At 44.3% G+C, this 21,287-nt stretch overlaps 1 protein-coding gene across 1 annotated transcript in view; it reads left to right on the forward strand.

Annotated features, from left to right (window-relative positions):
• The window catches only part of MYO16 (myosin XVI), a 389,767-nt gene that overhangs the window by 66,504 nt on the left and 301,976 nt on the right, over positions 1 to 21,287 (forward strand). Inside the window, exons 4-6 of the mRNA XM_040267295.1 lie at positions 1,143 to 1,251; positions 9,157 to 9,281; positions 21,043 to 21,168. Of these exons, the coding sequence (XP_040123229.1) occupies positions 1,143 to 1,251; positions 9,157 to 9,281; positions 21,043 to 21,168 (360 nt within the window). The remainder of the gene's footprint in view (positions 1 to 1,142; positions 1,252 to 9,156; positions 9,282 to 21,042; positions 21,169 to 21,287) is intronic.

Here is a 21,287-nt window from a genome sequence, read left to right on the forward strand (position 1 = left end):
GTAAGGAATCTGCCTTCCCTGTGGCTCAGACAGTAAGGAATCTGCCTGCCACGCAGGAGACTCGGGTTCGAACGCTGGGTGGGGAAGATCGCCTGGAGAAGGGAATGGCCACACACTCCAGTATTCTTGCCTGGAAGAATTCCATGGAAAGAGGAGCCCGGCGGGCTACAATCCGTGGGGTCAGGCTTCATTAAAGCCATGGTAGCATGAGGACAGCTCTCCAGTGAGTTTCTGTGGAGAGCAAGGAGCATGAGGATTTAGCAGGATGGTCTGGGGAGCTCAGAGTTCACACAGAACATCAGACTCCGAAGGCAGGGCCACTGTGTTGTGTGAGGACAGCCAAGCCACTCTAGTACAGTGGGCACAGAGGTGTGCCTAGCTCAGCAGCCAGGGATTGGTTATTTGGGGTTTTTCAGGGGGGTTGTGGAGGCGGGGCTTCCCAGGTGGTGCTAGTGGTAAAGAACCCACCTGCCAATTCAGAAGACATAAGAGAAGCGAGTTCGATCCCCTGGTTGGGAAGATCCCCTGGAGAAGGAAATGGCAACCCAATCCAGTATTCTTGCCTGGAAGAATCCCATGGACAGAGGAACCTGGTGGGCTACAGCCCATGGAGTTGCAAAGAGTCAGACATGACAGAGTGTTATGGCACAGCATGGGTGGGTAAGGGTGAGGACGAGTACTTGGGGCTGGGGTCTTGATCCTATCAAGGGTCCGTTGAACCTTTTGGTCCATCAGAGTTGATCACAAAACATCTACTATAATTTGTCTTCAAAAAATAACTCCAATTTCCTATGTGATCCTGCCAGCTGTATCTAATGCAAACTTTCCTGGGCCAGTTTCCTAAATAGGATAGAAATGCAAGTTTTGATCTGCTTTCTGTGTTAACAGTTGTTGATGTTAATTTGCTCAGTCATGTCTGACTGTTTTCTACCCCATGGACTGTAGCCTGCCAGGCTCCTCTGTCCATGGGCTTCTCTGGCAAGAACACTAGGGTGGGTTGCCATTTCCTTCTCCAGGGGATCTTCCCAGCTCAGGGATGGAACCCGCGTCTCTGCACTGGCAGGCAGATTCTTTACCACTGTGCTACCTGGGAAACCCTTATGCTAACCATGTCCGTGTTCATTTTTCTTTTCCGCTTGTAGGCTGGAGCCAACGTCCTTCTCCAGGACGTCAATGGAAACATCCCACTGGATTATGCCACGGAAGGCACTGACTCGAGCTCCATCCTGCTGACCTACCTGGATGAAAATGGTAGGCTGATGTTGCGAAAAGCCATGGAACAGTAGATGAAGAGAGAGAATGGTCGAATTCTTAGTGCATATATTTTAGGCGTGAGTTCAGACAGATGTCATTCCCCTTGATTGTGTGAAACGAGGTCTCGTTCTGGGCAGCGTTTTGTAGTCAGTTTCATCACTGCATGTTTGCAAGCTGGCATAAATCTGGAGGCCAACTGTAAAGGGACATTTTAACAGGTCCCCAAAGTCCCTAGTTAGCGGGACTGGGTTTGTAATTATAATCTCTTGTCCGCTGGGAGGGGAAGAGAAGTGAATCAGGACAACTGAACCTGGGGGTAATGAGCATGAGGTCGCGTGCAGTGTCTTCTCTTGGGAGAACATGTCCAGCCTCCTAAGCATCTCATGCAGGTGAGCGAGGGCTCAAGTCAAGGGCAGTCTGCCCAGCATCTCTGCATCCATTCCTGGGGACACTTGGAAGCTCAAACCTTGTCAGAAGAAAGCCACGGTCAGTCCTGGTGCCATCCTGGAAAGCTGAGGCTGGGGACCCAGATATGTCTCCTGACAGAGAACGCTTAATTGCACAGCCCTGGTGTGTAATTTCATGAGTAAGTCCAGCCTTGGCCAAGTGGGAGGCATTCAAAACCCTGAATTCCATATGGTCTTAAACTGAAGAAGTATGCCCCGTCTTTAGTTTTTTTTTTTTTTTCCTTTCCGCGGTTCAGGTATAAATAACACCAAAGAAACTCCCGTCCCTCCAAGTGTGATCTTTTGTCAGAGAAACGGTGTAGCGTGTCCGAGGGGCACGCCGTGCTGAGACTGTGCGCTTCTCGCCTCCCAGAAAAGCCTGCACAGCTGCCTCTTTGTTCTGTGGGCCCTGCACCTCCTCCAGATCGTGCCTCTCAAAAGGTTTATTCTGAGGATGGCTTAGAATAATAATAATTAGTGCTTCGCAGCCATGGGTTCTTAAAAAAAAAATTGTCTCATTAATTCTGAAAGCAAGGTAAGGGATGTGATCTTCACAGGAGACAGTGTGAGCTGAGCTGTGGGTCACGAGTCTCATCCCTGGGGTGACAGGCAGTGCAATGGAGTCACTCCCCGGTACCTGCTCCTTCCTGCAGAAGGGACCTCGAACTTTCTCACATCTTGTCAGCTATGAGTTGTCAGAGTCAGACCCCACGGCTTCCAAAGGGAACAAGCTGAACGCTACGCACATTCCACTGTCAGGAGGTTTATTGTTTGGATCTTTGCAAAACGTGGGGTGCCTCTGAGTGAACAAAGGGCCTGTCTGGGGCTGTCTTAATCAGCTGGGCCACTTTTGTAGCGTGGGTTTCCCTCATAGCTCAGTTGGTAAAGAATCCGCCTGCAATGCAGGAGACCCCAGTTCGATTCCTGGGTCAGGAAGATCTCCTGGAGAAGGGATAGGCTACTCCAGTATTCTTCGGCTTCCCCTGTGGCTCAGCTGGTAAAGAATCTGCCTGGCAATGTGGGAGACTTGGGTTCCATTCCTGGTTGGGAAGATCCCTTGGAGGAGGGAAAGGCTCCCCACTCCAGTATTCCGGCCTGGAGAATCCCATGGGGTCACAACGAGTCGGACGCGACTGAACGACTTTCACTTTCTCTTTTGTAGCATAGTTTCCTGTTCTTCTCATTGATCTGTTTTCCTAATAGCTACAGTTGTAGCTCTTTCTGTTTGGAAACAAATTAAGCATCTTTATTTGTAAAATAATTAGCTTTTCTTCTACGCTTTTCTAACTCACAAGAAGATTTTGTTCCACAAGAACACTGAATATTTGCAGGATCGGTATTGCTATCCCATAGAAAGAAAAATAAGTGCATTCCTGATTTTAAAAATGATTAAGGGAAAAAATATAAGGGAGATACTGGCTGGACGGTTGGGAGGAAAATCCATCAGGATGCTGGCTGTCACAATCTGTTTGTGAAATGCATGTTTCCCAGAACAAATTCAATTTAATATCTCTTACATTTTTAATTCTGTTTTCCATTTGTTGCTGCCCCTGCCCCGGCCTCTGCCTTGCAGTCATCTGCCCCTCCCTCACCCCGCTCACAATCTGGTTCCGTTTCTGCCCGCATCCCTCCTCCTTATCTAGGTCCGCTGCCGTAGTTCCAGTAAATACTGTCTAATTCGATTTATTTCCTGAGCCTTCCCTTGCTGGTGCCCTTTCAGAGTGATCTGTTGTGACAGCATAGAGTGATACTGTTAGAAATCTCTCATATTCCAAGATGGGATTTTCATCATTCGGTGCACCGCGGTCTTCTCACTCGGCAGTGGTGCACCTGGAGTTTTCCCTCTGTGTCACCCCATTTCAAATCGGGGTGCTTATCTTGCTGTCCCGCCAGGACGCGTGTGGCAGGAGGCAGGCCGGGTCATGAGCAAGTTGATTACATGGAAAATCGCCGGTCACAAGTTCTAATTGTACTGTCACCACCGACATACGCTGTCCACATGGACACAGCAATTAACCTCGGCTCACTGCCTGAGCTTCCTGGGCTGGAAGACGAGACGGCTGAGGAGTTCTGATCGAGCATCTGATGCCTGTGACATCTCCGGTGTGCAGCAAAGCAGCTGGTGTTCGAGAAAAGCAAATTGATGATAAAATGAGCTGGCAGAGGAAGAAGCGCTGCTGGGGGAGCTTGAGGTATCCAGGAAGGATGCTCACCGTCGGCAAAATGTTGCTCTTGTTCAGTCGCTAAGTCGTGTCTGACTCTTTTCGACCCCACGGACTGAAGCACGCCAGGCTTCCCTGTCCTCCACTATCTCCCAGAGCTTGCTCAAATTCATGTCCATTGAGTCGGTGATGCCATCCAACCATCTCATCCTCTGTCATCCCCTTCTCCTCCTGCCTTCAATCTTTCCCAGCATCAGGGTCTTTTCCAATGAGTCGGCTCTTCACATCAGCTGGCCAGAGTATTAGGAGTTTCAGCTTCAGCATCAGTCCTTCCAATGAGTATTCAGGGTTGATCTCCTTTAGGATGGACTGGTTAGATCTTCTTGCAATCCAAGGGACTCTCAAAAGGCTTCTCCAACAGCACGATTCAAAAGCATCAATTCTTCTGGGATCAGCCTATGGTCCACCTCTCACATCTGTACATGTCTATTGGAAAACATAGAAATGTGTTTTTTCCAAGGCCCGGAAAAATAAAACAAAACTTTTTTACTTTGCTCTACATATATCCTCACCTGCAGCCCTTTCTCCTTTCTTTCAAATGCATCCTTTTAAAAGAAGGAGCTCACATTTATCTTCTGAGTTCCCTACCTTCTCCACTGAGCCCACCAACATTCAGCTTCTACCCCCACTGACCTGGAAATGCCCTACAGTGACTGCTGCTGCCCTTGTTCTCTGTCCAGCTGTCAATTTCCTGTTCAGTATTTCTTTACCTCTCCTCCCTGTGACATCCAGTGACCTTGCTCACACTCTGCTCTGAAGTCTCCCCTCTACGAATGTCCCATCATTTTTCTCCCTTCTCTTACTTTCCTTTGGATGCGCTGCTTATGCACCCAGAAGCCACAGTGGTTGTTCCCAGGGCTTTGTCATCGAGCATCTTCTCTCCACACACTGTCTCTGGCTCACCTCTCCCTTTCCTCGAGTACTTAGCGCCCACCTGACCCCAGGGACATTCCTGAAGCTTAGACATCTTTCCAGACCTTGGATCTGCAGCTTCGTTACCTGTCCTGCGTCTCTGACTTGGATGTCAGATAAGTTGAAATAATCTGTCCGATATGGACCTTCTTGTTGCCCTTTCATACACGCTCTGCACTGCTTGCCTTTGCACCCCGGAACCTGAGTACTTGACCATCACTTTCTTCTCCTAAATCCCTCCCATTGATTGTCACCAAATCTTACAGAGCCTTTTTCTCATCTTTCTAATGTGCCCGCGTATGTCCCCAGCCAAGCTGTCACTGCCTTGATTAACACTCTGTTCTTTCTATATATTCTGGAACAGCCTTAGACACTAGTCTTCTTGCCTCTAGCCTTAGCCCTCCCTCTGCAGTTTTCACAGGACTTCCAGATTTGTCAGTCCGCAGATGACCTTGTATATTCCTCCCGCTTAGCAAAGTTCATTTGGAATGCTGTTCCTGCACCAGCCCCTTCAAAATCACCGATTTTGGGGGTGACAGTGATCCCAGTTTGCCGAGGACAGTCCTGCAGTATACTTGTGGTCAGAGTTGGAGGAAAGGATTTGGTAGAGGTTTATGACACCTGTCTGGCATCCCTGGTTTATTTTTCTTTGCAGCAACTCCTTTATTTGCCTGCTTAACCCTTTTTCTTTGAAGTCTTGGATCTCTTAGAAAGCTTACCATGAAGACAAAAACTGAAATTAGATGCAATTCTCGGAGCTTAAAGATTCCCACTGTATAGTCATATCATAGCCTAATGATAAAATTATCTTTGAAAGCAGCAGAGAGTATCCCCAATACAGGATTGATAATGGAGAAAAGGAAAAACTGAATTGTTGCAAAACAATATTACCTTAAGAGGGACAGTTAAGGAAAGTTAAGATAAAGTTCAGATTAACCTGAGGTGTTAATGTCTTTTCCGTTCCACACAAGCATTTATTGATATGACCAAATGTAATCAGGCAATAATAATTTGTATCACATGTAATAACTTGTGCATCTCAGGTAAATGGTTTGTTTCTTATGTTCTTAATTAAACAAAAAAATTACTAAACTCCAATCAAAATAATAAATCTGAGCAGATTGTTAGATTAATACACTTCAGTCATGTCCAACTCTTTCAACCCCATGGACTATACACTCCATGGAATTCTCCAGACCAGAATCTGGAGTGGGTAGCCATTCCCTTCTCCAGGGGATCTTCCCAACCCAGGGATCGAACCAAGGTCTCCCACATTGCAGGCAGATTCTTTACCAGCTGAGCCATAAGGAAAGCCTGCCAGAATCTTGTGTCCGTGGGATATTCCAGGCAAGAATACTGGAGTGCGTTGCCAGAGGGCCTTATAGATCTATGGATGGAGCCTGTGTCTCCTGCTCAGGCAGGCGGGTTCTTTACCACTGGCGCCAGCTGGGAAGCCAGTCTAAGCAGGCCGGGTGTTAGTTTTTTCAAAAACTTGTTTGAAAATAAAAAAGCGAGGATTGGCCAGTTCAGTTCAGTCACTCAGTCATGTCTGACTCTTTGAGACTCCATGGACTGCAGCACACCAGGCTTCCCTGTCCATCACCAACTCCTGGAGCTCGCTCAAACTCATGTCCATCAAGTCGGTGATGCCATCCAACCATCTCATCCTCTGTCGTCCCCTTCTCCTCCCACCTTCAATCTTTCCCAACATCAGGGTCTTTTCCAATGAGTCACTTCTTCACATCAGGTGGCCAAAGTATTGGAGCTTCAGCTTCAGATTGGCCAGTTATCCACCACAAAATAATAGGTTTCTTATGGGCTGCAATCATCATGATTGGTTTTTTCCCAGGGGCGTCTTAAGAAATTTGTTTGACCAAGAAATGAGGGAATTTCCATTCTATTGTTTTTACCAAAAATACATTTGTGCTTTTTTTCCCTGAACACATTACAAAAATCCAAAAGTTACGTCTTACTTGGTATCATATTTGATTCAAAATCAAGTTTTAAAATACAGGGATACAATGTCATATCCTTCCAGTCATCTCTTTACAACAGCAACCAGAAACAGATTGTTTCCCATAACATGTGGTAATGTGAATAAGTCATAAATGAGTGACAGCTCATTTCTGTTTTAATTTGTGTCTTTCATCTGAGCCCTATTCTTTTTTTTTATCACTCAACGTTGATTGCATGTTTAAATAGTTCTCTGGAAGATGCACACCATGTCAGTAAGCATGCAACATTTAAAAGTCAGCACAGCCACAGCGTACTGTGACCATCAGGGTTTCTGCTGCTTCAACATCCAGACCTGAACACTGACATCTGAGAAACCATGATTTCCAAGTGTAACTCCCATGTCAAGTTCCGAAATCCTTGAAGGAAGAGGACAGTGACAGTGTTGGCTGGTTCTTAAGAAACCGCCGATGTGCCCTTTGGGGAAATCTGTTAGTTCTTCCGCGATGACTTCTGATGACCAGGAAGCTGAGATATGGCTGCTGGTGGTTCTCCTTCCTGTTTCCACTAAACTGGGTTCACCTTGGACAGAGTGTTTGAAATGAGCTACGCTTTTCAAGTATGCATTTGGCTGCATTTTGTTTGCTTTCTCCTTGCCTCCTTATTGTAAAGGAAAACATCCCTGAATGAGTGGCAGGTGATGCTTGGGCCAGAAGGCTGACTAATGCTGAAAGGACAGGTCCCTTTCATCGAGTGCTTCCTGCAAGCTATGTTTTCTATGCTGTGTGTGCTTCGAGTCATTCTCATGCCAACTAGTGGAATAAACTGTCAGCCCCTTTTGCAGATGAGGAAACTGAGGCAGCAGATAAGTTACCTGACCCCATCAGCACAACTAATAAGTGCAAGACACAGCACTGAAGCTCTGGACCGTCTCTGCTCTGGAGTTCGTCCAAGCTTAGGGAAGGAGGGCTGCAGTAAGGCCGGCGTGGCATGCTCACAGGGGACATGACCACTGATGGGCACTATGCCAGCCTCTGCCAAGCAGCCGGGTCTTACAAGTGTTACCACTAGCTTTGTTCCTCTGGGATGTGTATTTTATCTGTGATGGAGGTTACGGAAGGCGAGGCTAAATCACTTTCCCAGAGTCCCACCCTGGGGAAGCCAGCTATGGTCCAGGGGAACCAGGAGGACCGCACTATCGTTTTTGGTCGAGACCACTGCTGTCTCGCCATTTTTGCAGCAAGGATTCAATCAGATGAGAGAGAAAAATTCTCAGAAGTGTAGCTGGTTCACAGCAAACACTTGCTCAGATACAGATGCCATCTCATTCCACCTGCACCATGATCACCATCACTAACATCACTATTTCCATTATTATTACTTTCATTTGGAGTGATGTGGAGTGTTTCCCCTTAGTAAACACCTAATATGTCCAGGAACCAGGGCTAGGAACAGGAGATGCAGAAATGCAGAGATTCACGCTACCATGGAGATTACACCACCATGAAAGCTCAGGTTGGATACAGGTGTGAACGGGCTTCCCTGGTAGCTCAGCTGGTAAAGAATCTATCTGCAATTCAGGAGACTCCAGTTAGATTCCTGGGTTAGGAAGTTCCCCTGGAGAAGGGATAGGATACCCACTCCAGTATTCTTGGACTTCCCAGATGGCTCAGACGGGAAAGAATCCATCTGCAATGCAAGAGACCTGGGTTTGAATGCTGGGCTGGGAAGATCCCCTGGAGGAGGGCATGGCAACCCACTCCAGTATTCTTGCCTAGAGAATCCCATGGACAGAGGAGCCTGGTAGGTTATGGCCCATGGAGTTGCGAAGAGTCAGATATGACTGAAGCGACTTAGCATGTGCGAATGAATGGTGCATTTATCCAAACACTGGTACAATAATGTAATCTATAACACAGCCTTTATCCAAAATTTTCCAGTTTTCCCACTAAATCCTTTTTTTTATTCCATTCCTTTTAGAAGCAACTATTTTAAAGAGAAAATCATAGGGAACAGAAAGCATGTCTTTAAACTCATTTCAATTCAGTCCAGGTACTTTACAATACTTTGGGCAGTCTCTGCTGATGATTTATACGAAAACAGAAATCCACGGAGAGATCCCCATGGCTAAGGCATTCTGTCATATTTTGAGATATAAAAGGAAAATTATTCAAGACTATCTTCTGACTGGAAGTAAGACTGCATGCCAAGAGAAACAGTTATAGCTGCTTTGAGTGAGAATTCAAAGTGGAAGAGGGGCTTCAAAGAGGAACACATTGAAATATACAAGATAAGATGGAATTTTTACCCCCAGCAGCTGAGAAACAACTCTACATTGTGTCTAAAAGGCTCTCCCCTCCTCCCTCCAGGAGTGGATCTCACCTCACTGCGGCAGATGAAGCTTCAGAGACCGGTGAGCATGTTAACAGACGTCAAACACTTCCTGTCCTGTGGGGGAAACGTTAATGAGAAAAACGATGATGGCGTAACACTGGTGAGTCACAATGCTTCACTAGGAGACACTGCTTACATTGCGAATGTGCATTGATTTCGAAAACATAGAATTGGGTATCATTAACTCCTGAATAAGGTTTTTTTATTTTTCTGATTATATCGGTAATACATATTTATTGCAGAAATTTTGCAAAACAGACATGCAAAAAAAAGTGCAAATAACTTATACCATCACCCAACATTTATCTGTTGATATATTCTATTTAAGCCTTATACATGTTTTTCCTACAAATTTAGAGTAATTTTTATATTATTTTTGTCAGTGTGAGAGTTTTGAGCTGCAACTTACAGAAGACTGTTTTCATTTTAAGCAAAAGAACCTATGTTACTCTGATGAATGAATTTTTAAATTCAAACAAACACCTGCCATTGCTTTTTAATGCTTTCAGGCACAGTTGCATTAAATTGAACACATAACAATTAAATGTGGACTCATTTGGATGTAAACATAATGTCTTATCATCACAGGAAGAACATTTGGTCCTATTGACCCATAAAAATTACTTGGATTGGGCATGCTGGGGTTACAATTAATTATTATGGAGATGAATGTGTTGTCTCAAGAAAGTAAGCTACAGAAGCAAAAGGGAAAAGCTCTGTAGCAAGGGGTGCACAGAAGCAGTTGCAACCAATTTTAGAAAATGATTCCATTTCTACTATGGGAAAATATGGTGTGAGGTTGAACACAGTAGATGAGGAAAGCGGTGTAACTGAATGACTAAGACTTGTGTGATACCAGATGCCTTTGTAGATTTATTAAATGCAAATTAAGTGCTTTGAGACTTCTCAATAGTTATCTTCCTGGACATTGATGTTGATCTTTGGAATATAAATTTCAGAAGACTACAGAAAATGGAACTCTAAGCTGTAAGAAAACAAAGCAGCTTTAGAGTTTATTGAAAAATGCACCTTCAAATGGAAAAAATATTCCAACTCCTTTATTGAGGAAAATTTACTAACTGTGTCCTGTGTACAAAATCATCATGAACAAAACCACAAAAGTCCTTCTGTCTTTGTCAGGGGCTCACATTTCGCTGGGGAAGACATACACTATGCAGTATAAGTGGGCTAAGTTTATGGTGCATTGATAGTACTAAACGCAAATGAGAAATAGCACAAACAAGGCCGAGATGTGGTCCATATGCAGTTGGCCTTTTTGGGTCGGTAGACAGGTAAGATCTCATTGACGTGAAGAGCTCGGAGTGCTGAGCTGCAGAAAGTCCACCCACTCTGCAGGTGTGAAGGCGGGGTACTGCAGGCTGAGCAGTGGGAATGCAAAGGTCCTGAGGCAGGGCCGGGTGCGCGGTGACTAAGGAGCAGCTAGGAGGCCAGCGTGGCTGAGCAGAGAAAGCAAGAGGAGGCAGCAACCAGGACCAGACCACCCCGGGTCTGGTGGGCTCGTGTGAGGGCTGCGGCAGTTACTCTGTGTGAAGTAGGAATGTACTGGAGAGTCCTGAGGACAGGATGTTCCCTCAGTTCCGGAAGGATCTTCACTCCAACTGCTGCGATGAGGATGCACTGTCAACCAGCAGGAGTGGAGCCGAGAGTCCAGTGAGGAGGCTCTCGTCCAGCAGGTGATGTTGCAACTCAGACTGAGACGGTGGGCGCTACAGCAGTGAGAAGTGGCCCATTTCTAAAGTCCACATTAAAACAAGGCCCGCTGAGATTTCCTGATGGAAGTTTGGTGAGAGAAGAGGAAAAGACTTTAGTGTGACTCTGAATATTTGTAGTTTGAGCAGCTGGAATGGCAGAGTTGACACCGAATGAGAGAACAGGCTGAGGGCAAAGGAAATGGGGGTGGATTCTGGAAATGTGAAGTTAGAAGTGCCTCTTAGCCATCGTCATGGAGATGCTGAGTTTGTGGCGGGTTATTGAGTCTGATGCATAAAGGGTTTCCTAAAGGAAATCAACCCAGAATATTCATTGGAAGGACTGATGCTGAAGCTGAAACTCCAATACTTGGCCACCTGATGCAAAGAGTTGACTCATTGGAAAAGACCCTGATGCTGGGAAAGATTGAAGGCAGGAGGAGAGGGGATGACAGAGGATGAGATGGTTGGATGGCATCACTGACTCGATGGACATGAGTTTAAGCATCCCCTGGGAGATGGTGAAGGACAGGGAAGCCTGGTGTGCTACAGTCCATGAGGTCACAAAGTGGGACAGGAGTTAGCAACTAAATAATAACAACAAATGGTAACTGGAATTTGGGTGCTCTTCAGACTGGAGAAGCAATGTTGGGATCTCTAGCGTGTTTGTGCTATTGAGGCCCTTGATGCTGAATGAAGTCACTAATCTGATACGAAGAAAGGAGGACTGGGGACTGAACCGTGGAGCAGAGCTGGAAACTCCCAAGGTGGGAGACAAACCAAGAGAGTGGGGTGTCCTGGGAGCCCCACAGGGAAAGCGGGAGGAGCAGGAGGAATGTTAACTGTCAAATAAATACCGGTGAGAAGTCAAGTGGACAGAGAGAGACTCGCTGCCAGGCTTAGTAACCGGGAGTCCTTGGTTTTCTCATCAGGGGAGCTTTGGTGGAGCGATGGGATCAAAGTCAGACTGGAGTGGGCTGTTTAATTAATAGCTCATTTCTGCTGTATATCTCGGGGGTGGGGGAAGAAGGTACAGTCTGTTTGTAGGACATATATGAAATTAACCTTAAAAGTGCATTCCAGTACACAGTAGGTGCAGACACTTATACGGAATGCCTAGAATAGTCAAATCATAGTGTCAGGAAGTGCACTGGTGGGTGTCAGGGCCCGAGGTGGGGGTGGCGATGAGGAGTCAGTGATTAACGGGGGCAGAGCTTCAGTTTAGGAAAGTGAAACACTCAGGAAATGGATGATGGTTTCAGTCACACAACAACGCGGTGTGCTTAGAGCCGCAAACTATATAGTTCAATGTGGTTCAATAGGATGCTTTATATTGATATTACTTTTACCACAGTAAAAAATTTAAAAGTAAAGATAATCAATAGCTGATTTAACACATGAGCTACATTAATTAAGACGTCCAACTCACAGTAAAAATCCAGTGGGCTCTCTGTTTCTTAGTTTGGCAGAAGACATTACAGCTTCATGTTGTTTTTTTTGAAATCACAGCTAAATAAAAATAGCACACATGTTCAAATGCCTGCTAAATTAAAAGGCTTACAAACTTCAGAAGGTAAGCTATGGAGAGAATCAATACACAGCGATAAATTGCTATCATTCTCAGCCATCTTCAATTTTGACATTCCTTGTGACTTTTCTTTTTTATTGAACAGAGAACACAAGCATGGCATATAATTATTCTGTAATAGCTAAATCTGGTTTTGTTATTGACATTGTGATCATCTTTGAGCTTTGTACAGGGAAAGGAGCAATGAACAGCAGGCAGCCCTTCCCTGAGGATCCCAGCAGTTAGCAAGCGGCAGCGTCTTTGATTCTTGGGTCTGAGTTGGTTGGTCGATTATGTTAATACTTCGAGTTGTCTTTCTGTAAAGGGTATGTATATAGGGTGTGCTTGCCTATTGTTGCTGATAATGATAAGAAGAAAGTCTCATCCACATGCGGCTTCTGTATCCTAGTTGGAATTTCAGTTGTGATTCAAAATTGGGCATTATACACCATGCTATTACACTGGAAAACAGATTAAACTGTCAACAAAAAACTCGGTGAAGATCTGCTCCTAGTAAGATGGTTTTTATGCTGCTGCTTTTTCTTCCTTTTTAGAATATGCAGTATAATAACCAAATGTAAGATAAATCTTTTTAAAATTTTTTTATTTTATTTTTACTGGAACATAGTTGATTTACAAGGTTTTATTAGTTAAAGATGTAAAGCAAAGTGATTCAGTTGTACATGTATATATACACACACACACACAGGTGTGTGTGTATATATATATATATATATTCTGGATTTTTTTCAACTCTATGTTATTATAAGATACTGAGCATAGTTCTCCACGCTGATGGTAGAACTTTGTTGTTGGTTATTGTTGGTTATGTTGGTTACTTACTTTATAAATGTGTATATATATATTATATTTATATATTATATACAAATACATATAAAGTATATTTGTATATATATTAAGTATTATATTACTTTTTGTATATGTATAAATATATACAATAAGTATATATATATAATAGTTTTATAGTAATAGGCTTCTCAGGTGGCCCTAGTAGTAAAGAACCTGCCTGCAAATGCAGGAAACATAAGAGACGCAGGTTCAGTCCCTGGGTGGGGAAGATCCCCTGGAGGAGGGCACGGCAACCCACTCCAGTATTATTGCCTGGAGAATCCCATGGCCAGAGGAGCCTTGTGGGCTACAGTCCATGGGGTCATGAGTCGGACGCAACTAATGGGACTTCACAGGCGTGCATGTAATAGTTTATATATAATATATTTATAAATAATACTTATATGTATAGTGTATATTTTGTGATAACCTATAAGGGAAGAGGATATAAAAATAATATATATAAATGACTGAATCACTTCACTGTACACCTGAAACTAACATGACATTGTAGATCAACCATATTTCAACACAGAAAGATATGTGTCTTGCCTTTGTTTTGATGTTACCTGGGATTAGAGTTGCTTGCTGTCCTAAATGTCACTGGTAGCCCCTGCTCTGGGCAGCTTTGCTACTAAATGAACCAAGATCATTTTCCTTTTACATTTGAAAAATGTATATACATTTGAAAATGATGTTTATACATCATTTTCCTTTTTCCATTTTTCTTTCCCTGGTGAGTAGCTCAGGAGATGACTAAAAGTTGGCCTCTGTTCTAAATGGTAGAGCAGGACTTTTGCCGCATGGAAAGCAAATCTACTCATGAAGGGTTTGATCCTACGAACTTTGCATCATTAGTTTCAGGCACTAACCACTGAGTGGACCTATTCTTCCTGCAGGCTTATACTGCAAGTGAAATTCTGAAATCCACTTGCTAGTGCTTAAAGCACAATCATCACCCAATCACTGGGTGATGATTCAGATAATATGGAATAAATTTAGAAGCAAGTGAAAAATGAGTTCTTTAGGTGAATATGTATGTAAATTCATATTTTTTCTAAAATATCTGTGGATACATTATTGATGAAATGTTAGTGAGATGAAGTTTGTATGTAACAAAGTGTAGCAAGATTAATGTGAAACTTAACTTCTGAATGTTTATGTCTTAAGTTAGATTAAATATATTTGTTATTCTAATGTAGTTGAAAGTACATATGAAACATAAACATATAAATGTCACTGTAGATTGAAGAGCATAATTAAGGCCAAAAAGCAATTTTTTTGCTGAATTTTATCAAAATTTATATTTGATAAACCCTTTTGACTTTATGGTAATTTTGTCTTTGTAATAAAAATGGAAAGGAATTATGCTACAAAATTCTATGCTTCAAAACCTAGAAGTCCTTGTTTTAATTTTTCCTTTCCTTATAGATCCTTCTCCTTAATTATTACAATTACAAAATCGACCATGCAGTTACTTAATAACCTAGTTTAAATTGAGTGTGATGATAAAGTGAAGTTTTAGTGGCTCAGCGGTGCCGGACGGACTCTTTGCGATCCCATGGACTGCAGCCCGCCAGGCTCCTCTGTCCATGGGCTTCTCCAGACAAGGATACCAGAGTGGGTTGCCATTTCCTTCTTCAGGGGATCTTCCTGACCCAGGGATCGAACCCCGGCCTCCTGGACTGCAGGCTGATTCTTTACTCACTGAGCTATGAGGGAAACCCGAGTGTGATGATAACTTACTCACAGATAAATCCGGTTGCCTTAGAAGCAGAATTCCTCTATAAGAAAACTTTGAAAACTTCCTCCATCCCCTGATCTCATCATGGTAGTTCAGTTTGCAGTAAGAAAGGAAAGCAGGACAGGATGCGGGGTGGGTGGACTGGGGCGCGGCTCCCCTCGCGGATGCCTCGGGAACACACCCTCGGATGCGGAGGATCACCGGGCACCAGCTGAGAGCTGGCAGGCGTCCCCGGCCACCGGAGAGGAATGTACAGATCCACGCAAAACTCGGGAGGGTGAAGGAGGGAGGGAGAAGGACAAGACTGAGCAGGACCAGACCTGCGCCTGAGGCAGCAGGTGGGGCCGGGGGGACGGAAGCCGGGGTCCGATCCCGCGTCGGGGAGACTGTTCCGGACAGAGGGCAAGCATCGGAAGCTCCTGGAGAGCGCCGCAGCTCGTCCGTGACCGGCTGCATGGGATGAGAAGCACGCGGACAATCCTTCCCGCAGCACTCTGTACCTAGCAGGGACGCACGTCCTCTGGACTGCGCAGAGGCGGCTGGGAGCTGGGGCTTGGGGATTGGAGAGCAATCCCAGGGCAGGACCTGCTGGTGACTGCAGGGAGGTGGCCGGAGGAGTCGTGAGGGATGGGAGTACGGTGCAGAATGCCATCGGAAGAACGCCTGGCAGACATGGAGGCCGGGCGTTGCTGCTGAGTCATGCCCGGGGTGGAGCCGTCACTGTAGTCTTTCTCTCCCCGGTTTTCCAGTGGTCGTGTGTGGATGTGAGAGTTGGGCTATAAAGAAAGCTGAGTGCAGAAGAACTGATGCTTTTGAACTGTGGTGTTGGAGAAGACTCCTGAGAGTCCCTTGGACTGCAAAAGAGATCCAACCAGTCCATCCTAAAGGAGATCAGTCCTGGGTGTTCATTGGCAGGACTGATATTGAAGCTGAAACTACAATACTTCGGCCACCTGATGCAGAGAGCTGACTCATTGGAAAAGACCCTGATGCTGAGAAAGATTGAGGGCAGGAGTAGAGGGGGGCAACAGAGGACGAGATGGTTGGATGGCATCACTGACTCAATGGACATGGGTTTGGGTAGACTCCGGCAGTTGGTGATGGACAGGGAGGCCTGGGGTGCTGCGGTTCATGGGGTCACAAAGAGTCGGACACGACTGTGCGACTGAACTGAACTGAACTGAGTGCTGTAGCTCCTGCATCCGAGGCCACTGATGTCCCTGCACACTTGGTGCTGCTGCGTCCCCACGATCTAAGCAGCTGAACCACCTCCCTGCTTGATTCTCACTGAGGCAGAGCTGCCAGAGGTTAGCAAAATCTCCAAGAGGGCCATATCTCCTGCGCCTTGTGTTCCTGGCACTGCCAGGGTCCCCGTGATCCAAGCCGCTGCACTCCCTCCATAGCTGGTCCTCCCTGGGACAGAGCCAGGTCCTCCAGGGCAGCCTCAGGAGCAAACCCCTGTGGAGACACACAGGCAGCCGTGGAGGTAAAAGCACAGCTGAGCTCCAGGGGCAGTGCGGCTAAGGAAGAGGATCGAAAACCTTCCCACCAGCTGTACAAGCTGCAGACTAAATCCACATAATCAACTAGGCAGACTCTGTGTCTATGGAAGATATAAAAAGACAGTGAGATTCCCCGCAAAAGAAAACATCCCAGCTCTGGCAGCTGTAGACCTTGGAGGCAAGAACATGCAGAAATAGGGCCAGGTTAAAGCCTAGGCTGCCCCCACCGTGGGTCTAGAGACCAGTGCAGAGTTGGAGGGCATCCTGGGGAGGTGAGGTGGACTGTGATTCACGGTGAGGGCAAGGATGCTCTGACAGCTGAGATCTAAGAAAAACATGTATTATTACTGTATTTTGAATCATTGGATTTTTTTTCTTTTTTCTGTGGTTGTTTTATTTTTATTATTAATTCTATTTAAAGCTTTTGAGAACTTTTGTTTTTAATCACACTTTTTATTTTCTTTATATACTTCTTCATCACTTTGGCTTTTTGTGGTTCTGTGGTTTGGTTTTTTTCTTAAATTTTTGCTGTTGTTTGTTTTTCTTACTGTTCTTGCTGTTGTAGTTGTTCTGTAATATGTGAAATATTTTTCTGTACTTCTGTTTACCTTTGCTCTCCTGTTTTTTCTCTTTTCTCCCTTTGTTCCGCCTTGTCTGTTGGCCTGTTTGGTGTGCTCCACTCACTGGTCAGCCCCCTCATTCGGTCTTGCTTTGGTTTATGTTTTAGCTGCTTTGGTTTAATTGATCGACATTATTCTCAGTTTTCTCTGTTCACCAGGTAACTTTCTTGTGCTTTGTTTTCTATGAACTATTTTGCTCGTCTGTGTGTATGTATTTGTTCCTTTTTTTGGGTCTAATTTTACATTCGCCAATTGTCTGGGGTTCATATTTTGTTTCTTGCTTTACTTTTTGTTTTTGTTTAATCCCCTTTTAATGCCATATCAAACGTCTTGTGGGATCTCAGTTCCCCGGGCAGAGATCGGGCCTGAGCCTCTGGAGTGGGAGCAGTGAGTCCAGAACACTAGCCTGGACTGGTGAACTCCTGATCCCAGGGAGCATTGATTAGTGAGAACTCCCATGAAGGCCTCCTGCTGGACCCAAGACCCGGCATTACCCAACTGCCGGCAGCACCCGGTGCAGGACACCTCACCCAAACGCCAAGCAAGAAAAAACCACAGACTCAGTCATCAGTAGACAGGCTCCCCCAGGCACCCCACCACATACCACCTCACACTGCCTGCCCGCCAGAGGAAAAAACTCACCCCCTCCCACCAGAGCACAAGCGCAAGGCCTTCCCAACACGAAGTCTACAGAAACCGTTGGGCCAGCCTCACCCACCAAGGGCAGAAGCCAAAAGGGAGAAGAAGTACGGCCCTAAAACCTGGGAAAAGGAGACCTCAAACCCAGTAAGTTAGAAAAAAGTGAAAAGACAGAGAAATATTGCACAAATGAAGAAACAAGGTTAAAGACTCATAAGACCCAATAAATGCAAACTAGCTGAAAAAGAATTCTGTGTAATGGTAGTGAAGATGACACAAAATCTGAGAAATAGGTAGGAAAAATGCAAGAATTATTTAACACATATAATGATGACCTAGAAGAAATAAAGAATAAACAGTGACAAGCAACACAATTACTGAAGTTAAAGAAACTATGAAACAAATCAATAGAGTAAGTGAGGCAGAAAACAGATGAATGAGCTGGAAGATAGAATGGTGGAAATAACTGCTAACAACAGTTAACAGAATAAAGAAAAAGAATGAAGATAATTTAGGATACTCTCAGAGACCTCTGGAACAATATTAAACATACCAACATTCAAATTATAGGGTTCCCAGAAGAAGAAGAAAAAGAGCATCTGAAAGAATTTTGAAGGGATTGTAGTCAAAAACTTCCCTAACATGGGAATGGAAATAATAAAGTCCAAGAAGTGCAGAGAGTCCCATACAGGATAAAGCACCAGCATGTTGCGACACATACTAATCACACTGACAAAGGTTAAACGCAAAGGAAAACTATTAAAAGCAGCAGGGAAAAGCAACAAGTGGCATACAAGGGACACCCCATACGATTAACAGCTGATCTTCTAGCAGAAACTCTGCAGGCCAGAACGGAGTGGCAGGATATATTTAAAGTACTGAAAGGGAAAAAACCTACAACCAAGGTTACTCTACTTGGCAAGGATCTCATTCAAAGTTGATGGAGAAATAAAGATTTGCAGACAAGCAAAAGGTTAGAGAATTTAGCACCTCCAAACCAGCTTTACAACAAATATTAAAGGGATGTCTATAGGCAGGAAACACAACGAAAGGAAAAGACCTACAGAAACAAACCCAAAGCAGTTAAGAAAATCCAACAGGAACATAGACACTAACAATTACTTTAAATGTAAATGTATTAAACACTCCAGCTAAAAGAAAAAGACTGGCTGAATGGATGTAAAAACAAGACTCCTATCTATGCTGTCTACAAGAGACCCACTTCAGACATAGAGACACATACAGGCTGAAAGTGAGAGGATGGAAAAAGATATTCCATGCAAGTGGAAATCAAAACTGGAGTAGCAATTCTCATATCAAACAAAATAGACCTTAAAAAGTATTACAAGAGATAAGGAAGGACACTACATAATGAGCAAGGGATCATTCCAAGGGAAATACATAACAATTTTAAATATTTGTGCACCCAACATAAGACCACCTCAATACACAAGGCAAACGGTAACAGACATAAAAAGGGAAATTGCTAGTAATGCTGGAGAGGGTGTGAAGAAAGGGAATTCTCTTGCACTGTTGGTTGTAATGTAAACTAATACAGCCACTGTGGAGAACAGTATGGAGATATCTTAAAAAAAAAAAAAAAACTAGGAATAAAGCTACCATATGACCCAACAGTCCCACTACTGGGCATATTCTCTGAGAAAACCATAATTGAAAAAGATAACATGTATCTCAGTGTTCATTGCAGCACTGTTTACAACAACTAGGATATGGAAGCAACCTAGATGTCCATCGGTAAATGAATGGATAAAGAAGCTGTGGTACATATATATGTATATATATATGTATATATATAATGGAATATTACTCAGCATTTTTAGGAACACACTTGAGTCAGTTCTAATGAGGTGGGTGAACCTAGAGCCTATTATACACAGTGAAGTAAGTCAGAGAAAAATAGCACATGTTATATAACTATATATCTATATATATATGCAATCTCAAAAGATGGTACTGATGAACCCATTTGCAGGTCAGCAATGGAGAGGCTTTATTCTTTGGGGCTTCAAAATCACTGCAGATGGTGAATGCAGCCATGAAATTAAAAGACACTGGCTCCTTGGTAGAAAAGCTCTGACCAACCTAGACAGCATATTCAAAAGCAGAGACATTACTTTGCCAACAAAGTCCATCTAGTCAAACTTATGGTTTTTCTAATAGTCATGTATGGATGTGAGAGTTGGACTATAAAGAAAGCTGAGTGTCAAAAATGCTTCTGAACTGTGGTGTTGGGGAAGACTCTTGAGAGTCCCTTGGACTGCAAGGAGATCCAACCAGTCCATCCTAAAGGAAATCAGTCCTCAATATTCATTGGAAGGACTGATGCTGAAGCTGAAGCTCCAATACTTTAGCCACGTGATGCAAAGAGCTGACTCACTGGAAAAGCCCCTGATGCTGGGCAAGATTGAAGGCAGGAGGAGAAGGAGACGACAGAGGATGAGATGGCTGGATGGCATCACTGACTCCATGGACATGAGTTTGAGCAAGCTCTGGGAGTTGGTGATGGACAAGGAAGCCTGGCTTGCTGCAGTTTATATAAAGTTGGACACGACTGAGGGACTGAACTGAAATGAGCTGGAGATGCAGACATAGAGAACAGGCTTGTGATCACAGTGTGGGAAGGAGAGGGTGGGAGAGATGGTGGGAGCAGCGTGGAATCACATACGTTACCACATGTGAAATAGCTAGCCAGTGGGAATTTGCTGTATTTCCCAGGGAGTTCAAACCAGTGCTGTGACACACCAGAGGGGAGATTTGGGGTGGGAAGTGGAAGGGAGGTCCCAGAGGGAGGGGATGTGTACGTACCTATTGCTGATTCATGCTGATGTAAGGCAGAAACCAACACAACACTGTAAAGTGATTATCCTTCAATTTAAAATAAATTAAAGAAAAGAAGAGATAATGTACCTAAAAAATTTATTTTGTATTTGAAAGTATTCAGATTATAGTGGTAGAAAGGAGCACTGGAGAGGGAAACAGTTACATGAAAAAATGCATGTTGTCAGAGTCAGAAAATAATTAACCCATAAGCTTTTTTTCCCCAAAAAATAATGATGTCCACTTGTACAAAATTATATATAACTTCTTTTTTAAAGGTCTTTGTATTTTAGCTCTGATACTTTATTAAATGCATCTCTTCAAACCACCAAATGAAGTACCTGGCCGTCCCTGCTCTTTCACAGTAAATGATGAAGTGTGTTTCTGTTGCAGTTGCACATGGCCTGCGCCAGTGGCTACAAGGACGTCGTGTCTCTGCTCCTGGAGCACGGTGGGGACCTCAATGCCACAGACGATCAGGACTGGACCCCGCTTCACCTGGCAGCGAAGTATGGCCAGGTAAAATCTGCCCTGAATCCATTATTAAAACCATCGTATGACCATTGCATCATTTCTTATTTAATTTTTTTCAAAATGTAGACTGACATGATGTAACTTGACTTTTAATGGGGTTGTTT

The sequence above is a fragment of the Oryx dammah genome, unplaced genomic scaffold (genome assembly GCF_014754425.2).
Source record: "Oryx dammah isolate SB20612 unplaced genomic scaffold, SCBI_Odam_1.1 HiC_scaffold_24, whole genome shotgun sequence".
NCBI classification, from domain to species: Eukaryota; Metazoa; Chordata; class Mammalia; order Artiodactyla; family Bovidae; genus Oryx; species Oryx dammah.